Source organism: Macaca nemestrina, chromosome 13 (assembly GCF_043159975.1).
Source record: "Macaca nemestrina isolate mMacNem1 chromosome 13, mMacNem.hap1, whole genome shotgun sequence".
NCBI classification, from domain to species: Eukaryota; Metazoa; Chordata; class Mammalia; order Primates; family Cercopithecidae; genus Macaca; species Macaca nemestrina.
The window spans coordinates 102,533,695-102,552,297 of NC_092137.1; the positions used below are offsets into that span (position 1 = coordinate 102,533,695).

General features: G+C 48.0%; 1 protein-coding gene across 7 annotated transcripts in view; it reads right to left on the reverse strand.

The window, feature by feature from the left end:
* The window catches only part of LOC105496018 (CD8 subunit beta), a 43,649-nt gene that overhangs the window by 13,832 nt on the left and 11,214 nt on the right, over positions 1 to 18,603 (reverse strand). Inside the window, exons 4-6 of one of the 7 annotated variants that reach the window (XM_071077044.1) lie at positions 14,659 to 14,748; positions 12,810 to 12,846; positions 320 to 828 (exon numbers count right to left, since the gene is read on the reverse strand). In XM_071077044.1, coding sequence (XP_070933145.1) covers positions 807 to 828; positions 12,810 to 12,846; positions 14,659 to 14,748 — 149 coding nt within the window. In that variant the 3' untranslated portion in view covers positions 320 to 806. Of the gene's footprint in view, positions 1 to 319; positions 829 to 4,622; positions 10,232 to 12,809; positions 12,847 to 14,658; positions 14,749 to 18,603 lie in introns of those variants that run through there. The other 6 variants (XM_011766042.3, XM_011766045.3, XM_011766041.3 and 3 more) reach the window with 6 other exon arrangements.

The following is an 18,603-nucleotide window of genomic DNA, read 5'->3' on the forward strand; positions in this document are numbered from 1 at the left end:
CGGTGGCTCACGCCTGTAATCCCAGCACTTTGGGAGGCCGAGGCGGGCGGATCACAAGGTCAGGAGATCGAGACCACGGTGAAACCCCGTCTCTACTAAAAATACAAAAAATTAGCCGGCGCGGTGGCGGGCGCCTGTAGTCCCAGCTACTCAGGAGGCTGAGGCAGGAGAATGGCGTAAACCCAGGAGGCGGAGCTTGCAGTGAGCCGAGATCGCGCCACTGCACTCCAGCCTGGGCGACAGAGCGAGACTCCGTCTCAAAAAAAAAAATAAATAAATAAAATAAAATAAAAATAAAAATAAACACTACCCTGTAAAATCTCCAGCAAGCCTTTGTCTCCTTGCTGTCAGTTTCTCTCTGCTGCCTGCCCGTTGTCACTCTGGCAACGTATTTTCTAATAAATCTTCTGCCTTTCTTTACCTGCAACTGTCTCGGTAAATCTTTTACCTCCACACCACCGGCTGTCATTCCCCCACGACATTTAACACGTTTCTCACACAGGTAATTTCTTTCCTCTTCTGCCCAGGGCTGGGTTCATAGAATATCTAATATTTGATAATCTGCTTTTTACATTTAATAATGCATTGTGAATATCTTTCCATTTATTAAACATTCTTGTACAGCATTATTTTAATGTCATTTATTACCTTGCATGGATGTATTCAGAGGAGGTTTTCCAACTCTAGGAGATGCTGTTGACAATCTCATTTATTTCTCTCTCTCCCTCCCTCTCTCTCTCACCCTTTCCTCTCCACCCTTCCTCTTGCTGCAGCCTCCTCACAGGGTCATAGGCACAGGCACACAGCTACAGACATGAAGATGCTTTCCTGCATTACAAAAAAGGATAGTTTAAATACTTCCCTGCATCCTGCTTTTCCTCCTTAATAGTACACTCTGGCAGTCATTCCAAGTTAATATATCTTTTTTTTTTTTTTTTTTGAGATGGAGTCTCACTCTATCACCAGGGCTAGAGTGCAGTGGCATAATCTCGGCTCACTGCAACCTCTGCCTCTGGAGTTCAAGTGATTCTCCTGCCTCAGCCTCCCGAGTAGCTGGGATTACAGGCATACACCACCATGCTCAGCTAATTTTTGTATTTTTAGTAGAGACAGAATTTTGCCATGTTGACCAGGCTGGTCTCAAGCTCCTGACCTCAGGTGATCGCCTGCCTTGGCCTCCGAAAGTGCTGAAATTACAGGTGTTAGGCACCACACCTGGCCCTTCCCTCTCCTCTCCTCTCCTCTCCTCTCCTCTCCTCTCCTCTCCTCTCCCTCCCTCTTCTCTCTCTCTCCTGCTCTCTCTCACCCTTTCCCCTCCACCCTTCCTCCCTCTTTTTCTTTTCCTTCCTTTCTCCCTTCCTTCCTTCCTCCTTTCCTTTCCTTTTTCCTTCCTTCCTTCCTTCCTTCCTTCCTTCCTTCCTTCCTTCCTTCCTTCCTTCCTTCCTTCCTTCCTTCCTTCTTTCCTTCCTTCCTTTTCTTGGGGGGCAGTGGGGACAGAGCCTTGCTCTGTTGCCCAGGCTGGAATGCAGTGGCTTGCTGTAACCTCAAACTTCTGGACTAAAGTGACCCTACGGCCTCAGCCTTCCAAGTAGCTGGGACTGTAGGCATGTACCACCATGCCTGGCTATTTCTTTTGTAGAGACAGGGTCTTGCTTTGTTGCCCAGGCTGGCAAACCATTCTTTTTTTTTTTTTTTTTGAGACCGAGTCTTGCTCTGTTGCCCAGGCTGGAGTGCAATGGCACAATCTCGGCACACTGCAACCTCCACCTCCTGAGTTCAAGCAGTTCTCCTGCCTCAGCCTCCTGAGTATCTGGGATTACAGGCACCCGCCACCATGCCTGACTAACTTGTGTATTTTTAGTAGAGATGGGGTTTCACCATATTGGCCAGGCTGGTCTGTAACTCCCGACCTCGTGATCTGCCCACCTCGGCCTCCTAAAGTGCTGGGATTACAGGTGTGAGCCACCGTGCCTGGCCAAATCATTCTTTTTAAGTCATTCTTTTGATGGCTACATGATATTTTTGGGTGTAGATAGACAGCAACTTATTAAATGATTCCCTATTGATTAACCTGGGATTGTTTCCCATTTTTATTTTTCCCAAACGATATTGATAGAATCATCTTTGTGTATTATTCTGATGCAATGATGCTTCTACTTTCCCGGGGGCCTGTTCCCAGGAGTGCTGAGTGACAGTCCCTGATTCACGTTAAATGCTACTAGATGGTGCCCCCCTGTTTTCCATGAGGCTGCAGCGCTTATCACAGGATCAGCAACACCTGCGTGCCCTTGGCCCCAAGCTTTCCACAGTGAGCAGCATCGCTGTTTTACATTTTCACTTACTCAGTGACATTTGTATGCAAATGACAGATTATTATTTTTCTGGAAGATGTATGCTTAACCATGTCAGGGTCATAACTCATGCTATGAAAAAGATTTTGGTGTAGAGGTCATAGCAGAAGAAATGAGAACATGTGAATCAGCCTTCCTCTCTTAGACGCAGACACACACAAAGGTCTTAACTGAGCTTGGATATTAAAAGCAGTGCAGGGGAGAGGGTGGGGAGGTTTGGAGTTACCATCAGAAGCGTCTGACCAGGCTCAAATGTGGGATAGTTGTCCACTGAAGAGCCTTGTGTGTCACAATGTCTAGGAAAAAATGTATAAGACAAATGTTCCAGGCCAGGCATGGTGGCTCACGCCTGAAATCTCAGCACTTTGGGAGGCCGAGGCGGGAGGATCATGAGGTCAGGAGTTCGAGACCAGCCTGACCAACATGGTGAAACCCTATCTCTACTAAAAAATACAAAAATTAGGGAGGCATGATGGCGCATGCCTGTAATCCCAGCTACTCAGGAGACTGAGGCAGGAGAATCGCTTGAACCCGGGAGGCGGAGGTTGCAGTGAGCCAAGATCATGCCACTGCACTCCAACCTGGGCAACAGAGCGAGATTCTGTCTCAAAAAAAAAGAAAAAAAGACAAATGTTCCCCTGCACCCTCCCCACTAAATTGATTGCCTGCCACACAGAAGCACACACAGGCGCACTCCGAAATTACGCAGATAAACGCTCGAGAGTATTCTTCCGTCTCCCATTGATAAGCTCTTTTCTGTGCTGGGCGGGGCTGGAGGACTTCCTGAGGGAGGAAGCTGGAACTGCCAGAGTGAGCACTGGCTCTTGTCTGAGTCCCTGTGACCCTTTCTTCTCTCCTCCCTCTTCCCCTACACCACAAGGTAGACCACCCGACGTGGCTTTCCGAGTTTCTAGGGAGGTGGGCTTTGAGCAGAGCCCACAAAAGAACTTCAACCAAAGTCTGCTTGTCTTGTGGAAGCTGCCCTACCTTCCTGTTCCCAAACCAGCAGCATCAGTGTGGCTGCAGTGTAGGTACTTGGATAGAAGGGGGTCAACCCAAGTTCCATCTTCTGCCCTGGTCCAGCTAGAGCCTTCGTGATCTGAAGTCAGGCCCACTTTTTGTGCTGATCACGTTTACTGTTGCTCTCCCTTCCCCATGTCCCCCAAACTTGGCTGAGGCTGAGGAGAGGGTGGAGGGGTGGGAGTCATGGCCTCCCTTTTACCTGGCCTGGTCTTGCCCAGATAGCAGGCCTGGCCCAGCAGGCAGCTTCAGGCTCTCAGGATGCTGCAGGGGTGCTGGGGAGGGGTGTGTGGGGAAGAGGGGCCTCCACCCCTCTGCCAACACCACCTCACATCTTCCCCTCGTAACTTTGCCCTCACTCAACCGCAGAGACCTCCACAAAATCTGCGAGAGGCTGTGAACTCCACTCCCAGACAAACATAACCTTTTTGAGAAGGCAATCCATGCCCTCTGCTTGTGTTGGCATCACCTGGATCTTTCTCTGGTCTGTGCAGGGCTGGCACGAGGCTGCAGCCAGTGAGGCACTGAGGCCACTCACTCTCGGAGCCATGCAAGTGCCAGCCTTGGGCCTGTGTCCCCCTGGCCATGAGAATGAAAGCCCGTGGGGTTAGGGACAGCTTCTGAGCCAAATCTTTAGTGCCTGAAACACGTGCCTGATTGAGATCTGAGTTGTTGACCTTGGTTCTCTAAGGGGATTGTCCATTGTACTTGGCAGAGTAAACATCCTGAGTGGTCCTCACAGCCTTAAGGAGCACAGAAAGGTGGATGGGTGGGCGGGGGAGCCAGCAGGGGAGGTGCTGGGCTGTGCTCCCAGCTTGTGGGGGCCTAAGGACCTTCTATCTGAGCCTTTTGCTTTGTTCATTCATTCATTTCAATTCTGGCCTCAGGCTTAGGACTGACTTGTACAGGTAGCAGGAAAGAACCAGAGGACCCCCCACAGGCCTTGTCCCTGAGCTAGTAGGGAGCGAACTGAGGCCTACGGGCTCTAAGCAAGACTGCAAGCCCTGGGGACCCAACTATGTCTATCCTGGCTACGCTGCACCCCTAGTCTCAGCACAGGGCTGGCTGAGCCCACAGAAGTTTCCCCAAATAGATTTGAACTGGCATCAAGAAATTTAAGGAATTGGGCATGGTGGCTCACGCCTGTAATCCCAACACTTTGGGAGGCTAAGGTGGGAGGATCGCTTGAGCTCAGGAATTTGGACCAGCCTAGGCAACATAGCGAGACCTCATCTCTACTAACAATAAAAAAATAAAAAAATAAAAAAATTAGTGGGCATGCTGGTGCACACCTGTAGTCCCAGCTACTCACTTGAGTCAGGGAGGTCAAGGTTGCAGTGAGCCATGACAGCGCCACTGCACACTAGCCTGGGCAACAGAGCACTGTACACACACATACACCCCACCCCCCAAGGAAGAGGAGAATTGAGTGTAGAGTTGTGGGTATTAGTTCAGTCATAAACGGGCACAGGAGTAGAAATGGTCTACAGTTAAAAATGCATGAAAAGGCCAGGTGCTGTGGCTCATTCCTGTAATCCCAGCACTTCGGGAGGCCGAGGCGGATGGATTGCTTGAGCCCAGGAGTTCAAGACCAGCCTGGGTGACATGGGGAAACCCCATCTCCACCAGAAATATAAAAAATTAGCCAGGTGTGGTAGTGCATGCCCATAGTCCCAGGTACTCAGGAGGCCAAGGTGGGAGGATCGCTTGAGCCCAGGAGACAGAGGTTGCAGTGAGCCATGAGTGCGCCACTGCACTCCACCCTGGGTGACAGAGCAAGACCCCGTCTCAAACAACAACAACAAAATTACCTAAAGGAATGGACATGGTTTCCTCTCAAATTTAGAAGTCTAAGCAAAGCTCTTAAAAGGGTACTCGCATGTGAAAGGCAGTAAACTAACAGGAAAAACAGGATCCAGGAGAGCCAACAGTACTGTGCAGGATGTAAGTGCCTTTTTCAGTGCCTCTGCTTTCAGCTTTACAGGAATCACATGTGTCATGCATATTTCTGTGAATCTCAAACTGATGCGGGGCTGGGGAATATGGTTTCCTTCTGTCTGAGTTATGCAACTGGAAGGCCTCCAGGAACCGGTGACTCACGGTGCCCCAGGAGTGTCAGTGACGCATTGAAGGAGGTTTCCCAAGAAGCGACAGAGGAAATATCTTTTGCCCTCCACAACCTTGGAAGGCCTCTGAAGACAAGGCTCTTTCTGTCTTTCCCTTTGACTGGGTGATAGATTCGGATCAGCGTTGCAGCCCGCGTGGGGTCGGGGATCACTTTCTGAAAACAAGTTGCCCACTTCCTACAGGTAGAGACACAAACTGCGGGGCGGGGGCGGGGATGAGTAAGGATGAAAGGGATGGGGTGGTGTAGGACCCCCTTCTTCTTTTGAACAGGCCCTGGTGGGCTCCACACCTGCAGGCTACTTCCCACTGAGAGGAAGGGGATGGGGGGAGGGGGGAACACCAGTGCTGCTCCCAGACCCATTAAGGTCCACAGAAAAACACACCAAGGGAAGTACTATAGATGTTCTCCTTCAGGGCAGAGAACCCAGGCTCACCTAAGGTTGCTGGAGTGCAGACCACCCCCACCACTAGCCTAGCCCCATATGAACTTCCAGACAAGTAAATGCAATTGGAAATGTAGCTTGCCCAAAGTCTGCAGCTGGTAAAGACCCAGACTGTGCTGTTTGGCCACCTCAGACCTGCCTCACCGTCATTTCCATGGTTCAGATTTTTAAAATTTATGAATAAATCTTTCATTGGTGGATATTTGTGTTGATTCCAATTTCTTATTATAACAATGGCCAGAGGTTCTTTTTTCCAAACTTTTAATTGCTTTTTCCCCAACTACGAAAGTAATACATGATGTAAAAATTCACACAAGGAACTGTAGAAAGCAGAAGTGAAAATTCCCCAGAGTAACTGCCATTAACAGCTGAGAGTAAATCCTTACAGACCTTTTCCTGTACATATCCAAACAAATATACCCAGAGGCCTTGATTTATTATGAGAGAAGATCAAATCTGCAGAACAATATTAGAAGATTTAATTTTCTATATTCTCTATGTTATGTATTATATTTGCAAGATTTCAATTTTATGTTTTAAAATATATGGGAAGAAAAAAAAACAGGAAACTTTTTTTAGAAAAAAATTTATTTTTGAGACAAGGTCTCACTCTGTTGCCCAGGCTGGAGTGCAGTGGCATGATCACAGCTCACTGCAGTCTCAAACTCCTGGGCTCAGGATATCCTCCCACCTCATCCTCCCTAATAGCTGGGACTACAGGCAAGCACCACTGTGCCCTGGAAAATTTTTAAATTTTCTTGTAGAGTCAAGGTCTCAAACTCCTGAGCTCAAGTGATCATTCGGTGTGGGCCTCCCAAAGTACTGGGATTACGGGCGTGAGCTATCATCCCATGTGCTGGCTGAAGAAACTTCCAAATACCAAGTTTGCACATTTCTACAACGTTCTGTACTTGGATTTTAAAAACTCTCTTTCTTGAAGTAGAATTTACATCTATATCCATAGCTATAAAGTCAACATGTCCTAGTGTACAGCTTGATGACTTTTTCTAACGAAACACACTCATGCAAGTGACTCCCAGATTGAGAAGCAGAAACGCTCACCTTCAAACCTCATGCTCCCTCTTAATGACCCACCACTGGACTGAGGATAACTGTATCCTAACTTCTAACAACATATATTTGTTTTGCTTGTTTTCTTCTGTGCTTGAATTTTAACAGTGACCACATATTGCACCATGTATTGTATTAAGAATAATCTATACAGATGTTTTAAAAATACACGCATTTGCCATAACCATCATTTGATATCAGCATATATGGATCTAGCTCATTCCTTAGTAGCTGCCTAAACCCCCTTATTAGACTGTATCTGAATTTATCTGACCAGTCCCTTTTGATGAACATTTGGATTATTTCCCATTTTTAGCTAGTAAGCAGCGCTAGAAGGAACAATCCGATGCATATTTCTTTGTGCATACCACTTTTTGATGTGTTTCTTTTAGATAAATGCCAACAGTGGAATTGGTAGTCAAAAGACAGCTGGATGGAGTTTGGGGGGCATATTTCATCATAACGGCCCTATAGAATGTAGTAGCAGCTCAGTTCCTTCTTCAAAACAAAAGTCAGGTGCTGGGTGCAGACCTTCTCACCGCAGCCCCCGCCATTGGCAGCCTAGCCTGCTCTAGCTCCCTGGGCAGCCGGAGTTGAACCCGCCTTGGCAGGTGCCTGCTGCACAGAAAACTGACAGAGGAGCGCAAACCACCCCTGCCCCCAGCCCAGCCCCATGAGAACTTGCAAGCAAGTACGTGCAATTGCAAAGACAGCAGCAGGGAGACGGTCAAATTTCAAAGCCTGCAGTGGGACAAGGGACCTTGCGGCCTGTTCTTACTTCCGCTGCGCACTGGGTGTGAGCCTTCAAGAGGGCAGACCGCGTGCACTGCAGGCCTCAGTCTCTTATTTATTTGTGATGGCCCGGATGAGGAGCCCACCTGAAACATGAACCCTAGAGGAGTCTGGTCCAGCTGACCCCAGTTCTTTCACCCCTCGCCTCAGCCTTGGAAGGCAGCCTGTCCCTTGTCCTCAGAGCTGATAGGCAGAGCTTTGGCTTCTTTTGAGCACCTCCTGCTGAGGCAGGAGACTAGGTTCTGGGGGCAGGGAATCTAAGGCCAATTCGTGCTGACTCAAGGAGAAACACCTACGTCTGGGGGCAGGGAATCTTGAGGCCAATTTGTGCTGATTTCTCAAAGCTGGATCAAAAGAAAAACACCTGGGTCTGGGGGCAGGCCATCTAAGACCAATTAACGTAAACCAAAAGGAAAAACCCCATCTCCCCACACTGAGTAACCAAGGATCAAAGGCTACTCTCTCTACAACCCTCCCGCTTCCACCTTATCTCACACGGAAAGGGAGACTGTCCTGGATTGACCCCAGGCCAAGCACGAGCCATCCCTTCATCCACATAGGGCATCAATTCACCTCAGCCTTTCATTAGCCACGGACCAAATCCTTCATCTAGTTAAGGGGTAGCCGACAGGGATCTCAAAAGGGTACTTAAAACCCAGAAAACCTTGCAATTGGGACCATGGGCCGCCTGCTTAGGGCCCACTTCCACCCTGGGGAGTGCTTTCTCACTTCAATAAATTCCTGCTTTTGCTGCTTTTATTTCTTTATGACTTTGTGTGTTTTGTCCAATTCTTTGTTCAAAATGCCAAGGACCTGGACAACTTACACTCAAGGCCCTCCTTCCGGTAACACTGCATCTATGCCCTTCTAACTCCACCCACCACACCTCGTGCTGCTGCGACCGCACTCCAGATGCCCGGAGAAGGCCACACTACCCCCTCCCCAGGTTGTCTTTCCTTTCCTGTTTTTTTGGTAACATTTCTTACATTCTGTGGCTGCCACAGGTCTCTGAACATAACCTGATTTGTCAATGCCCTTCTTTGAGCTGGCCAGGAAAAGCAGGTGAGGCGGGATTCTCCTTGGTCCTGGACATGGTACTTCTGTTAATGCAGCCTCAGGTTGCAGTGTTTTATGGTGCAATAGCTCCTAGGCTGCTAAAGCTCAGGCAGGGGGCGGCTAAGATGGGACTCAGGCACTTTTTCAAACCCAGGAACGAGGTCCTGCTCTCCACTCTCCACTCCTGCTCATCACCTTCTCCTTGCTTTTTCCTTGTCCAACAGTTAAGGCCAAGAATCAATAAGAAAATGAAGGGACATGTGACAGAACCCCTCATGCCTCCTACCGTCTCTTTGATGCTTGACTTGAGGCCAGGGATCCCTGGGGTTCATCCCACAGTAGAAATGAACAAGTGCTAGTTCAGCTTGGGAGTGGGCCGGGAGATGGGCCCGAGGCACCTGAAGCCCGGCTCTGGTGCCCTGGGCACTTCCTAGCCTCTTTGGGACTCTCTACACCTACAATGTTGGGCAAATGAGGATCTCAGGTGTAACAGGAGGATGTACAAATTTTATCCTTACGGTTTCTGTTCCACTGAGCATTGATGTCTTGGCTGTAGATGGGCTTCTACACATTTATGCCACAGGAGCCATTTGTTATCTTTAACCTGGGACTTTATTTGTACAACTAAGACATTTGTATAAAAAGAGCAGAAAATGAAAGAAGAATTAAGCCATGGGAGAGTAGAAATGGGAGCTGAGAAACTGACAAGTGGAAGACGAAGTGAACTTCTATCCTCAAACCCGCAAGTTCCCAGCCCCAAAGGAAGCCCTCAGAGACTGACATGGCTTCTGGGAACTGGACAGCCCCTCTCAGCAAGCTTCATTCCCAACCTGCGCCTGGCCTCTCTGTGAGGAAGGTCAGCCCCAGCCTGGGAAGACCAAGACGGAGCCAGTCCAGTATCACCCCATGAAAGACCCAGGACCCAATGTTACTGCCCTACCAGGGCAAAGCAACTTGCAAAGATGGTGGCTAAACAGCCACCACTAAAGGTCCCAGCTCAGGGAAGGCACAGGAGCTGGAAGCGGTGGCATGGGCGGCATTTCTTACGCAGTCCTCCAGCACACTCTGTGAAGTGCCCTGGGGGCAACGAAGCCTTCTCCCCAGTATTCCCAATGGCCCACGAACAAGTTGCTCCCATGCACGTCACACACAGAGAGGCCTTGCAGCAGTGAAAAGCAAGCAGCTTTAGCAGCCAGTGAACTCTCCAGGGTCGAATGTGTCCCCTCTCTCCTTTTTCCACATCGTGCTCGTTACTGACCAATGTCTTTTTGTAGCAGGACACCAAAACCGTATTCTCTGCTCATTTGTAAAACCTGAAAACAACAGCAAGTTGTGAAACCACGTATTTTCAGGCAAACGATATTGAATTTCCTGTAACAGAGACAAATGGCAAATGAGAAAGCAGAGTTCTACTCCAAGTGGCCTGGGGCCGAGAGTTTTTTGTGAGTATGTTTCTAGGGCCCATGTTAGTCACTAAAAAGATTGTTAAGGCTAAAAAACAAACAAAACAAAACAAAACTGCAGCTCAAAGAACCGTGGCTTTGAATTGCGTTACTTCCTGTAGTACCTCTAAGATAATCTAAGAGAATCACAAATTTATATCAAGGGGCCAGAAGAAATTACCCTGCGGATGGGATGATTTTCTAAGGACAGTTAGAGGCTGGGGAACAAGGACCTCAAATCGCAACTCAGATCTGTGAGCACCAGGGGTTATTTCCTCCGCACCTGGATCATGAGAGGATAACCAGAGGTGCTTTTCAAACTTTTTAAAAGTCACAAACCCTTTTGTTCAAATGACATGTTACAGGTAAGTGTAAACCCAGACAATAGAAAAGAGTATCTGTTTGAAATGAAGAGAGTGAAGAGGGCTCAGGGTCCCCCCATGACCACCCAGTGCCCCTTCCCTGCCTCAAGCTGATCCTGGGCTTGCGAAAGCATGAGGTCCTGCATCTAGCACCCCAAAAACTGGCATCAGATCACTGGGGAGCAAGTTAAAATGAAGGGATGGGGACAGACCCAGACCACAGTTAGTACCCAGAGAGGGGCTTATTTTACATGAAAGGTCACCATGGGAGAGATTTTGAGTGGAACTTTCTCTTTTTGAGATAGAGTTTCACTCTCATTGCCCAGGCTGCAGCGGAATGGCGCGATCTCTTCTCATTGCAACCTCTGCCTCCTGGGTTCAAGTGATTCTCTTGCCTCAGCCTCCCAAGTAGCTGGGATTACAGGTGCCTGCCACCATGCCCAGTTAATTTTTTGTATTTTTAGTAGAGATGGGGGTTTCACCATGTTGGCTAGGCTGGTCTCAAACTCCTGACTTCAGGCGATCTGCCTGCCTTGGCCTCCCAAAGTGCTGGGATTACAGGCGTGAGCCACTGCAAGCGGCCTTGAGTGGCACTTTCTAGAGGTCTGGCCTGAGACAGCTATACTCAAGTTATTATCTCTTGGGTAGGGGGCAGCTTCTAAATCCAACACACAAGGTGAAAATTGTACACAATTAAAATATCATTGAAAATTGCCCATAAAATCCAGCAGGCATGTTTCAGCAACTCTCGATATAAATATAATGTATACGACAATGCAGAGCATATCATAATATGAATGTATGTGGCTATTTACCATTTTAGAGTATTTAAAAATACATTTTGTTTGTCCGTTGTTGCACTTGCAGAATTGAAGTCAATGAAGTGACCTGAGTTTGTGCTCTGACTCCAGGGGCCTGGGGCCACATGCTTTAAGGATAGTACCCCAGAGAGTCCTCACACTGACCGTGAGATTGGCACTGTTAGCTCATTTTACAGACGAGAAATCCGAGGCTTGCCGAGGTAAAGTGACTCGCTGACTGTCACATGGTTGGTGACTGGCAGATGGGATTCAAACCCAGCTCCGTCTCCGCCTAAAGCCAGAGCTCTCGAGCAAGAGACCCTGTTGCTCTCTTCAATTTAGAGGTGTGTACTTTTGCTCCCCCAAACATTTCTATATAGAGAGGGTTGCTCTGAGGAGCAAATGTAATTAACTGGATAGGCAGATGTGAAACAGTCTCTGTTTTGAGGAACAAAAATCAAATGCAGGAATGCTGCCCCCGGCCCACGATGGCTTCCAACAGCCTCATGAAAGACCAAGTACATAATGTCGCTGCCCTACCAGGGCAAAGCAACTTGCAAAGGTGGTGGTTAAATGGCCACCACTAAAGGTCCCAGCCCACCCCAGGGAAAGTATCGGAGCTTTCTCAGCTCAGTGGGTCCCAAGAGTGTAATGTGACTCTGCCAACCCCTGGGACCCAGATGGGGTCGAGGGCGGCAGGTGGGACAAAGGCAGCTCCTAAGGAAGGAAAGCAATGGCTGGTGGAAGAGGCTAGTCTTCAAATCCGATTCCAGTAGTCTCTCCATTTATCTGTAAAATGAGGGTGATAACCCCTTATCTCACACAGAACCGAGGGGATGAAATAATAGGGGGAATGAAATAGTAGGTGGGATGAAATAACAGATGGGATGAGTTTGGGATACCCTGTGGTATTCTGTGCATGCAAAGCCTGATTGCTCTCCTCAGGAGAGCTAAGAATGTTCTTGAAATACATTTAAGTTATTGGTCAGGTTTTTGTTTGTTTGTTTGTTTGTTTGTTTAGGTTATCTCTTCGGTTCCTGAATTCTATTATCTCATCTATTTATACAGTGTGTGACTTTTTTTTTAGATGGGGTCTCGCTCTGTTGCCCAGGCTGGAGTGCAGTGGTACCATCATAGCTCACTGCAGCCTTGAGCTCCCGGGCTCAAGTGATCCTCCTGCTTCAGCCTCCTGAGTAGCTGGGACTACAGGTGTGCGCTACCATGTCTGGCCGAGTCTATGATCTTTGGAAGATGAGGTCTGACTTTGGGTCCTTGCTGCAGATAGAGGCTGCAAGCTGCAGCTGGGGCTGAGGAACCCAGGGCCACGCGCAGGTCACACACTTACTGTTTGATGAAACGAAGCCGGGCTCTCCTCCGCCGGCCTGGAAGAGGAAAGCAAGGGCGCCAGTCAGTGTGGGCTGTGGGTCACTGCACTGAGCCCCAGAGGCCAAGTAGGATGGTCACAGGGGCAGCTGACACCTCAGCCCACCTCCCTGGTCCCAGACCCTGGCCCAAACACTTTACACATTTCAATCCCCTTAATGCTTACTGAAAACCTGAGTTGGATACTACTTTTAAGATCTCCATTTAATTTGTGGAGAAACTGAAACACAGAGTGAGTTACCGGATAACATGCCCAAAGTCATGCAGCTAGTAAGTGGGAAAGCTGGAATTCAAACTCAATTAATCAGCCGCAGAGTCTGTGTCCTTAAACACACCTGCTCGCCCTTTACAGCAGGTCAGACACGAAAGTTCCCACACACAGGCAGTCTCAGGCCTGGGCAAGTGCACTCACAGGGCGAGATTTCCCACTGGGAGTAGGAGGAAAATAAAAGCATATCTATTTACATTTGTATCTCAGCCTTTATTACTTTTGATTTTTATTTATTTTTTTAGAAATGCGGTCTTACTATGTTGTCTAGGCTAGACTTGAGCTCCTGGGCTCAAGTGATCGTCCCTCCTCAGCCTCTCGAGTATGGGCACTTGCCCCTATATCCAGCTTACTTTTTATTTTTGAAACATATTTAATAACATAACACACACAAAATATGAAATAAGTAAATCCAGCCAACTGCTGCTGTATTCGCTTATTTAATATTTTATGCATGTCACTAAATGTGCTTCAAAATATTTTACCAATGAGGTCCTTCCCTGATCAAAAGAGTTTGCAAGCCACTGAAATTTATGGGGTTCTTAGAATGGGGTACATTGACCCCTTTGTGGGGAAGAATTTGTAGGCAAAAGTATGCACCTGGGTGCATTTCTGTGCGGAGAGGTCCATTATTTTCATCGTATGTTCAAAGGGGTCTGTGACCTACAAAAGTTAAGAGCCACTGATCTAGTTCATGCCCCTGCTGTCCCACCTGCCCATTTTATAGAAGCGCAGAGAGGGGAAGGGGCTTGCTCGAGGTGGCACAGGTGAGCTGAAGAACCGGGGTAGACTGTGGGCTCTGGGCTCTAGGGCAGCCATGCGCCTCTCCTCCGGCTCCCCGTCTTTCTTGTGAACCCAGTGCTGTGCAGAGCTTGGGGTGGGGGCCATAGAAGGAGACAGTCCCGTCTCTGGGGTGGCTGGGAGCAGCAGTCATTTCTGAGTTTGCGACAGCCTCATCAATATTGGTGGCGTAGAGAGGATTTCTAGCTTTTAGCAATGCAACACAAACCCCACAGGCAATCTTTTTTTTTTTTTTTTGAGACGGAGTCTTGCTCTGTCGCCCAGGCTGGAGTGCAGTGGCGTGATCTCGGCTCACTGCAAGCTCCGCCTCCTGGGTTTACGCCCACAGGCAATCTTTTCTGGGCACTGGGCTTTGGTCTCAACTGCTCACATGAGTTCCCACTTACTGACACGTGCCGGGTGCCAGGCATTTGGGGCAGGAATTTACAAGCAGCAACTCTGGGAGGTAGGTAATGTCCTACGCCCATCTGAGGCAGCCAAGGCTCAGAGAGACCAGGGTACTGGATCGGGAAACAGCCACATTGCACTCAAACCCAGGTTTGTCTGACTCCAGGGACAGGGTGGTCTTTGGTTTTGGCTGCGTAGCCCCAGATCAAGAACGACCTCCAGAAATACCATAGGTTCTCTGAGGCACATTCCCACCAGGCTGCCAACTGCTCTGCTCCACTAGAGAAGTAAGTATCCCAGGAGCACTTCAAACAGCAAACAGGGACACCCGATGACCCAAGAGGAGACAACTCACAGTACAGGTGGATGGCCACTCCCAGGGAAACCAGCAAAACCAGAACGCCAGCCACCAGCAGGCCGAGGGTGATGGGGCTACAAAGTGGGCCTGGAAAAAACACACGTGACATGTGTTCAACACTGAACATTTTTCTGCATAAGACACGCAGAAAAATATAAGGAGGAAAAAAAAATCAAGTGGAAGTCCCACCTCCCAGAGAATACCACTATTTGCATTTTGATATAATGTATTTTTCCTCAAGTTTTTTTTTTTGTTTTTTTTTTGTTTGTTTGTTTTTGTTTTTGAGACAGAGTTTTGCTCCGTCACCCAGGCTGGAGTGCAGTGGCGTGTTCTCAGCTCACTGCAACCTCCGCCTCCTGGGTTCAAGCGATTCTCGTTCTTAGCCTCCCAAGTAGGTGGGATTACAGGTGTGTGCCACCATGCCCGGCTAATTTTTGTATCTTTAGAAGAGACAGGGTTTTACCATGTTGGCCAGGCTGGTCTCAAACTCCTGGCCTCAAGCAATCCACCTACCTTGGCCTCCCAAAGTGATGGAATTACAGGCGTGAGCTACCATGTCCGGTCATCGTCTAGTCTTTGTAAGCACTTTAAACATCATTGAAATCATTTTATATATAAAATTTCATGTCCCACATCCAAATTTTGGAGAGGTAGACAATTTTTATTCCTGGTAATGAGTCCTTTACTATTTATGTTTAAAACTTTTAATTTCACAAGAAATAGCTGAATATATTTTCATCGTAAGAGATTTAAATATAGGATTAGAGTGCTTGCTGACATCTTTGCTCCTTCACAGAATTAATCACCATTGATAATTTAGTAACTTTCTCTTTCCATGCCTATGTAATTTTTATAGATACATATACGGTGTATTTGTTTGTTTCTTTCTTTGTTTTGACACAGAATCTCACTCTGTCGCCCAGGCTGGAGTGCAGTGGCGCAATCTTGGCTCACTGCAACCTCCGCCTTCTGGGGATTCAAGCGATTCTCCTGCCTCAGCCTTCCAAGTAGCTGGGATTACAGGCGCTCACCATCATGCCCGGCTAATTTTTGTATTTTTAGTTGAGATGGGGTTTCACCATGTTGGCCAGGATGGTCTTGATCTCCTGGCCTCAAGTGATCCACCCGCCTTGGCCTCCCAAAGTGCTGGGATTACAGGTGTGAGCTACCATGCCCGGCCTTAAATACATATAGTATTTTAAAATATATACAGCAGATTATACTGTACAAATTGTTCTTTTGTATCTTCACTGTTTCAACGTGCCTTTTTTCCTTCACTTAATCAATGTGTTCTTTTTTCCAGCAGAGTAACGTCTGACAGTATGGATGTATCATGAGTTACTCGTCATCAGTGGGCATTTTTTGTCGTTTCCTGTGTTTTACTTTTACAAATAACTCTGCAGAAAACATCATGTGTATTTCCTTACAAAGATGCCTTCCTGAGGTAAATACTGAGAACGGGAGCTACTAAACCACAGACTTTGCCCATTTTAAATTGTGACAGATGCTGTCAAATGCCTCTCTAAAAGGTGGCACTGACTTCTGTCCCCACCCACCAATAGTGCACCCTGCTGACCATTGATATCATCAGAATGTTTTAGTTTTTGCCAGTCAAGTGGGGGAAAATGTTATTTCACTTAAATTCCCTCATTACTTACAAGCTTTGGCCTATTTTCATGTATTGGGAACTTGTATGATTTTTCTTCTACGAGTTGACTATCTGTTCCTTTGTCCATTTTGTGTGCTAAACAGCACACTTTACACTATCAATGCCCCAAATCCTTCTCTGACACCCTTCAGGCCCCTGTGGCTGGTCCCTCGAGTAGCTGAGGGGCAGAGCCAGGGCCCATGAGTGAAAGGGCAAGGCTGCAGATTTGGGCTTGAGGTTCAGAAAATCGGAAAGCATTGTGGATGTCAAGGAAGAGAGAATTTTTACTGAATACGTATGTGCTAAGTACATACTAAATGCAAACTCCCATCTTGTGAGGAAGGAAGGTATTGGCATTTTTTTATTTGCATTTATTTATTTATTTTATTTTTTTGAGACAGAGTTTTGTTCTTGTTGCCCAGGCTGGAATGCAATGGCGAGATCTGGGCTCACTAAAACCTCCACCTCCTGGGTTCAAGCGATTCTCCTGCCTCAGCCTCCTTAGTAGCTGGGATTACAGGCACCCGCCACCATGCCCGGCTAATCTTTGTATTTTTAGTAGAGACGGGGGTCTCACCATGTTGGCCAGGCTGGTCTCGAACTCCTGACCTTACGTGATCTGCCTGCCTTGGCCTCCCAAAGTGCTGGGATTACAGGCATGAGTCACTGTGCCCGGCTTGCCATTATTTTTATCTCTCATTTCACAGTTCAAAAAAAAAAACAACATTCAAAAAGGTTAAATTATATGCCCAAGGTTACCCAGCTACTAAAATGCAGGACCAGGATGTGGACACAGATCCTTCGAGTTCCAAGCCCCTGTGGGTCCCACCTCAGTTGCATGAGGGCATGAAAGGTATGGGAGGGAAGAGAGGTGGCTGCTACACGGGAGGTAGCCCACTGTCACTGGAGGGGAACCAGCCAAGGCTGGATCGCTGGGATGTGGAGAAGAGATTCACACACTGGGTGAGTGGCCCCTCTGAGATGCTGAGGGCATCTGCTGGGCTCCCTCTCACCTCCTTTTTGTTCCCCCAACCTGGATGAACCTCAAAACACGGTGCTAAGTGAAAGAAGTCAAGCAGGAAAGAGCCATGGTGTGCGATTTCACTTCTACGAAATGTCCCTGAGAGGCAAATCTGCAAAGGCAGATGGTAGATTAGTGGCTGCCAGGGGCTGGGAACAGGGATGAGCTGTGAACAAGCACTGGGAATCTTACGGGGCTGATGGAAACCTTCTAAAACTAGATTATGGTAATGATTGCACAGCTTGGTAAATTTACCCAAAATCATTGAGTTTGTATGCTTAAAGTAGGTGAATTTTGCAGTGTGCAAATTATATCTCAACTAAGGTTTTGTTTTTGTTTTTTGTTTTTTTGAGATGGAGTCTTGCTCTGTCACCCAGGCTGGAGTGCAATGACTTGATCTTGGCTCACTGCAACCTCTGCCTCCTGGGTTCAAGCAATTCTCCCGCCTCAGCCTCCTGAGTGGCTGGGATTACAGGCACCCACCACAATGCCTGGCTAATTTTTGTATTTTTAGTAGAGACAGGGTTTCGCCATATTGGTCAGGTTGGTCTCGAACTCCTGACCTCAGGTGATCCGCACCCCTCCCCTACCGCCTCCCAAAGTGCTGGGATTACAGGAGTGAGCCACCGCACCCGACTTAACTAAGTTTTTAAAAACTGTAATGGAGGTGGGTGCAGGTCACAGGGATGTACAGGGCAGCTGGGCTTCTTCCTGAGAAGAGGTCATGGTTAAGACCACTGTGGAGGCCAGCGATGTAGCTATAGGTCTCCTCTGAAGCATGGTCTCCCATCCAAAATGTGACTCTCCAGGAAAAGCTGCTGCCACAAATAACGTGCTTGGGTAAGGGGCTGTTCGACAGATCCACACCAGCGACACCCCCAGCCCAGCCTTCCTCATCTTGCTGGGGCCTCAGGGTCTCCTGAGCTCTGGATTCGCACTCCGCTCCTGAGTCCGTGGTTTAGAAATGGTCCCCCAGCACCTAAGGGTGTTGTCTCAGAAACAGCCCTAAGCCTCATGGGCAACCCCTTCTTAGTGGCCCTATGGGTTTCATTCATGATAATAGGCTTTGAGGTCTGTGTGAATGCCCCCACAAGCTCTTAGTGCCTGGTGTATAATTACATCTCATTTAATCCTGCATCCCCATTTTACAGACGAGGAAACAGAGGTTCATAGAGGCTGAATCATCTATTCAATGTCTCATAGTACAGGTAGTGGTAGACAGAGATTCAGACCTAGGCCTGTCTGACTTGCCACTAGGCTACACTGACCCAGG